At 34.1% G+C, this 6139-nt stretch overlaps 1 protein-coding gene across 1 annotated transcript; it reads right to left on the reverse strand.

Moving 5' to 3' along the window:
* Nucleotides 1-641: 641 nt before the first annotated feature.
* Nucleotides 642-5339, reverse strand: LOC149563923 (UDP-rhamnose/UDP-galactose transporter 1-like). The gene is made up of 5 exons (XM_089827033.1): nucleotides 4954-5339; nucleotides 4603-4787; nucleotides 4309-4509; nucleotides 1790-1951; nucleotides 642-1660 (listed from the first exon to the last, which is right to left on the reverse strand). The coding sequence occupies exons 1-5, from the start codon at nucleotides 5078-5080 to the stop codon at nucleotides 1295-1297; spliced, it is 1041 nt and encodes a 346-aa protein (XP_089683159.1). The 5' UTR covers nucleotides 5081-5339; the 3' UTR covers nucleotides 642-1294.
* Nucleotides 5340-6139: the final 800 nt, after the last annotated feature.

Consider the following 6139-nt stretch of genomic DNA (forward strand, 5'->3'; position numbering starts at 1 on the left):
ATCTTGAAATGCTGAAAATTACAATGCAATTCTGAAAAGATGTCAATTCAATCTTTGGCCAATATTTTAACTTATTACCAAGTAGGTTAGCCAATCATCCAAACAGTCAATATGATGTTTTCAAAAATCAGCTGTATTTTCTGACTGTACAAAACTATAGCACATAAAACTTATGTTGGTTCGCTGATCATGCAAACAGTCAGTATGATTTTTTCAAAAGCCAGCTGTATTTTGTGACTATACAAAACTATAGCTCATAAAACATAATTGAATGCCTGCAGACCTGTAACTCAATAAATTAAAATTTAATATTCTTAGTTCATTGATAAGCCACCCTGCAAAAATTAACACTTATTATCTGTGTGTAAGAATTGGAGATTAGTCAATTTGCCTGCAATGCCATAAAATCTTTCAGAAATCAATTCATCTTTCCCCACCATTCCATTAATTTCTTTCAAATACATACTTGACCCTTCTTTATTAAACAATCACAACCTGTTTTTGTTACCCATCAGAAGAGAGACATAGATTGATATGAAAAAATGTCCCATGGACTATGGCGATTACTATCACACAAATTCTTAACAAAGGGATTTTTGTAGGTAGAAATGGCTTCCGCAAACATAGACCATAAGAGCATATTATAAGAAACTGATCATTTATAACCCAAACCACTGAATGACCAGAAAATACAATTCACTAAACTGTTTTTCTTGAGGAAATAATACAAAGCTGCTTGCAAACATACATTTTGCAAGTGAAAGAATATCGACACAATATGAATGTCAATTTACTTAAAACTAACAACAATGGTGCAATGAGTCAACCTACACAAAATAATGATAGAGACACTAAAATGCCCGATAACATGAAGAATTCGCATAGTTCCCGAAGTCAAGTATCTGGACAAAAATATTAGATTGTTTGCAGTGCAGCTACTAGTTTGTCTTGAGCCTTGAAGCAGCAATCTGTCTAGAGTCTAGACTATTCATAGAGCCCCTCCGAGATAAGATTAGACCTCTCAATACAAGCAATGAAAAGCCTTCATCTATGCAGAACGAACTAAGGAGCCAAGGTCCAAAACTTGCACTAAATGAAGCTTAGAAAAATTCTTCAACTTTCTTTCTTAAATTGGTATGAAAACCAAAGGGCACTATAAAGGAATTTGTAAACAACCTTTACGATGATTTTTCTATCATGACTTTCAATACTAGAATTGTTGATTGAAAAAGTAACTTGTAACTGATTAGTAGTGCCTCCACTCACACCTATCCCCAATCATTTATAGACTAAACTATTTTGTTACACCAAGTTCAATGTCTTTTGCAGCAGTAGTCTCAAATCCACTCTTTAGTAGACTAACATCCTCATCTGTGACATTGCTTTCTTTTAAAGGTGTAAAGGATGTGCTTTTTGCACTGGTTTTCTTAGCAGACTCCACTGCCCAACTGTAGATTACCATGCCAAGTACAGCAACTGACATCCCCATTATGTTTTTAGCAGTGAGTGCTGAATCAAAAAGCACCCAACCAAGTATAAGAACACAAACAGTTTTCATATGTCCCAGAACCTGAAAAGAAACTGCAGAGAAGCGCCCAATGCAGAGATACTGGCTCAGGTTACAGAATACTGCTAGTGTGCATGAAAGTAATATAAAGAACTGCACAAAGTTCAAGAATAAATGTGATTAGATTTCATATTTCACATGTCAATTAAAAACTATGGCTTCAGCAAAACAAATAGTTGAAAATATACTAAATGCTTAGCAGTAATACAGTACAAAACTCACAATTGCACCATATGAAAATTGATAGTTTAACAAGTTCCGTCCATTTAAATAATAATCTATAAATGGACCAAACACTAAAAGAGAGGCGGCCTGTATAGGAGCAGTCTTGCTTAGGAGATCAAATGAGCCAATGCTGTATTTCTTTTGTAAGGAGCCAATTGACTGCAAGAAGAACAAAAATATCAAGAATTAGCATCCAACAGAGAACAGAACTGTATACAATCAGCAAACACAGCTACAGGAAATATGGAATTGATAACCAAACAATAAATTATGAAATCACAGATTTTCAGAACTGAGTCCAATTAATGGAAGGAAAGGAAAAGACATTAGTTGTTTGGAAGGTATTAGGATCAGAATGAAGCATAAAAACAAGAAAAAAGAAAGTCCTCAATCAATCTAGTGAACTTGCAACCCATACTGCAGATAATATTACCCCTGATCTCGGTCAGTCAAAACCCTAGTCGTGTCTTACTTGTTCAATCTACAGAAAAGGGAATATCATTTTCCTGTTCATTGACATCCACAAATGAAAATATCAAATGCTGTAGCACAATGCCTAACCATGAGGATGCAGACTAACCAATCTCTGATACATCCTTTTTAGATAATTAATGTCACATACGCATAACAATGGCTCTCTAAATTCCATTCAGACTTTGAAGAAGACAGATGGTCTACTTGTATAAAGGAGGCACATGCAAAGTATTGATGCCACGCATGTTATAAATTCAATTCCTTACATGACTATGATATTCCCCTTCTCCAAGCAACTCTGGAATCTCAAAGTCAGGGCCTATCATGAGGAAGCCACCATTATAATGGAACTCTTTTATTCAAAATCTAAGGTTCTTTCCCCAGTAGTGAGGAAATTTTTGGCATCACAAGGATCCCCTATAATTTGTGTTGATATTTTTATAATAAAAAGTGCATGGGGGAAAATGCATAGGATGAATAGTCTACAAAAACTATATAAATGATTTGAACAGATCTACTGAGTTAGTACATGTGGACAAGAAGAGAAAAACCCACATATATTTCAGGTGATCCATTGGGAGTGAAGTAAGTGAAGATCTTAAAAGTGACCAAGTTTTGCAAAACTATAGCTCGTATGATCAGATACCCCAAAAGATTTAGCTGGAAAAATTCTAAGGCCCCACAAAGATCATCCACACACTTGAAATGTGCATACTTAACTTTTCACGATATATTAAGACAACACTAGTTTTAAATGTTGGAAGGATGTGATTCGAATATATTAAAGGTGGACAGGGAAATTCGGAAAAATGAAATTCAATGTTGCTTGCAAAAAAGCTAGAGGAAAGAAATTAAGGTCAAGCTGTCATCTCTGACTGGAAATTGCTATCCTTCTAGGAATCACCTTGAGAATGGGACCAAAGTACAACTTCGGATCTAAATAGCAAACAATACAGCTCTCAACCAAAGACAATTCAGGACTCGATACTTATGGTAATAACCATGAACATGTATTAACATTTTAAATTTACAAAGGATCTATCTCGACTAGCAAAGAAGCAGATACGGAAATTCATACAATCAAAATCCAGTTAGAACCCAAGACCATGATGACTAGCAAAGATGGCTAGCGATCACCCCTGTTCAAGCATAACATAGTCCAACAGATCTATAATACATAGAAACTTAAGTTTTATTTGAAGCTCAATCCCAATTGCAAGCCCAATCTATAAATCGCATGCATCAGCCACAAGCACCAAAGTATGTAAACTAAGATATCTAGAATAATTTCTCACTCTATTGTTATTTAATTTATTAAGCAAATGAGAGCCTTTGTAATTGGAAATTGCTCAAATGCTTCCGGAACCCTTGTCATTGTATCTGTCAAATAAGTGAAGATCTTCACATTTCTATTGAGAATCACTTCTTACTATGTGCTAGATCAATACAATCTCATCTGTATTATTTCATGTTACTCTTATCTCTGTCATTCATCATATTCATGTGCAATGTCTAGCATTTGTCAATCATTTGCATTCCTTTGCAGACACTGTACTAAGTAAAACTGAACTAAGACCAATGGTCATTTTAGGTAACAGATAGCTGCTAATTAACACAGTTTAATTACAATATAACCTAATTCATCTATAGCGTAGAGGAAGTTTGAGACACCACATTGCAAAGAAATTAAAATGAAAAGTAAGTCATTGTTAAAACAGAGATCGCTACTCGTTAACGAGAGAGGAAGAGTGCTATTATAACAAGGAAAGAGTCTTTTTATTTCTCCCCCTATTCAGGATCTAGGATCAAAATGCCGCGTGCTACCAATGGATATTTGAGAAAATAAATGAATCCAAATTTTAGAGTGACTAGTCCCTTTAGTCTAGTTCGTACGATGCTCTGCTCAGAAACTCAAGGTTTCGATTTCACAAATTAGGAGCCACGATACCATCAAGAAACATTAAATTATGAGCAAACATGAGGGAAAAAAGACGTGAGAAAAAATTAAAATGGTTCCAGCAAAGGTTGCTAAGAAGTCTTACTATTTGTTGTAATGATGTGCACAAAACAGCCACCACAGCACACAGAAATCCTTTCAGATTGACATGGACATCTGTCACAGTGCAAACACCAACTCCTATAACCACAACAAACACAGAAGCCTTGACCTCTTTGGTATAATTCTTGTTATGAAGAATCCACTCCAAAACACAGACCACAGGAATCATGCTCAATTTTGAAATCTGCCAAAAAACAACCACAATCCCAATTTTAACCATCTCACAGATCCGACCAATGACAAAAATCAACGAGAAATGAAAAAGACGAATCCTCACCTGGTAAAACCCAACAGAATTCAACATGAGACTAAGATTCATCCCCACAATAGACATATTGGCCACAATAGAAAACCATAGAAGCTCCCAAAGGGGCACTTCCTTGGCAGTAGAAAACCCAGTTGCATTTGACACAAAACCCACGAGTGCAGTCACTGTAAAGTGAAATCCAGTCAATGTAGTCGCTGCATCAAACATAACACAAACATTATACACAAACCTAATATTCATTTGGGCTTCCAGTAAATACTGTAAAGAACAATATCAGATGCAGAAAAAACATGAAATTAAATGCAGATCTGAGTCGGCGAATAACAATTTAAAACAAGCGGGGATTTATGTATTTCTCACCAAATCTAAAGTCATATCCAGCAGTAGACATGACTTCTTTGTTAGCCATGATGATGCCCACAGAACTGATAACATTCATGGCCCATGCTCCTACATCTGACACAACTGGTTTCTTCTCTGCAGCCATTGTGAAAAATTAAACTGCAAAATGGATGCCCCCTCTGGAATTAAAATAGGTGCGTCAGGGCTGGCATGCAAATTGGGTCTGTACGATAACTCCAGAAATTAATCAGAGGAACCTCAAGAGAACAGGCCCAAATACTGAAGTTTGGCGTTAAATCTCTGAAAATAATTCATTGACGTTTTGTTTGACCGCCCATCAGACGCGTTTCTTTTGCAAATCAATGAACTTCCATCTCCAGTGATGTGGGATTCTTCGCTGATCTGGTTCAGGGAAAGATACCGGCTTGGATTATATAATTATTTATTTCCTGTTTTACTGACGATGAGTTTAAATTAAGCAACAAAAAGTATTTACTTCTTGTTGGGATATAGTTTTCTTAAATTTTGAAAGCGGACTACGAGATGTTACCATTTGAGTTGTATTGTAAAAATGTTGTTGATATATGTTGTTTCTAAATGTTATTGTCATTAGATAACGATTATGACTTTCAAACTCTCTTTTACCCATATAGTCATAAGATTTATTATTATTATTAAGATATTTAAGTTTTCGTTTACATTAATTAATAATTAAAAATATAAAAAATATCTATTAATATTTTAAAATTAGTTTTTTACGAGAATCTAATTAATATTAATAATGTCAATATTTAATATTAACTTATAAGTTGTATATTAAATTATTAATTAAATTAGATGTATTTAGTTTTAAGTGAAGGTAAAATAGAATATTTATTAGGAAAATAGATTGTATTAGATAATTGTATTAAAATTCAAATAAATATTTGTTCATATATATGTTTGTGAATGGGATCTATTTTTTATATATATAAAATTAAGGTATGGAATCGAAATATATTCAAAAATATAATTTGAGGGAAATTGATAGTTGGATTATGTTCACCTAAACTTGTACTTCATATGAAGAGGAATAGAAATATCATCTCTCCTTTGATCAAACTTTAGGTAGGTCAATTTAATGATGATGAATTAGGTTGAGAAACGTGCATAAGCTTAGGATAATGATGTAAGATAAGAATACATTTAGGATACTCTATAATTT

Source organism: Cupressus sempervirens, chromosome 4, assembly GCF_028749045.1.
Source record: "Cupressus sempervirens isolate cs-2001-9-10 chromosome 4, ASM2874904v1, whole genome shotgun sequence".
NCBI classification, from domain to species: Eukaryota; Viridiplantae; Streptophyta; class Pinopsida; order Cupressales; family Cupressaceae; genus Cupressus; species Cupressus sempervirens.

Excerpts from the sequence above, each read along its gene's own strand:
- LOC149563923 (XM_089827033.1), bottom strand. The coding sequence starts at position 5,080 with ATGGCTGCAGAGAAGAAACCAGTTGTGTCAGATGTAGGAGCATGGGCC. Across the intron at positions 4,788-4,953 it reads TGGATATGACTTTAGATTTG|CGACTACATTGACTGGATTT; the intron begins GTGAGAAATACA and ends TGTTTGATGCAG. Across the intron at positions 1,661-1,789 it reads AATTTTCATATGGTGCAATT|TTCTTTATATTACTTTCATG; the intron begins GTGAGTTTTGTA and ends AACTTTGTGCAG.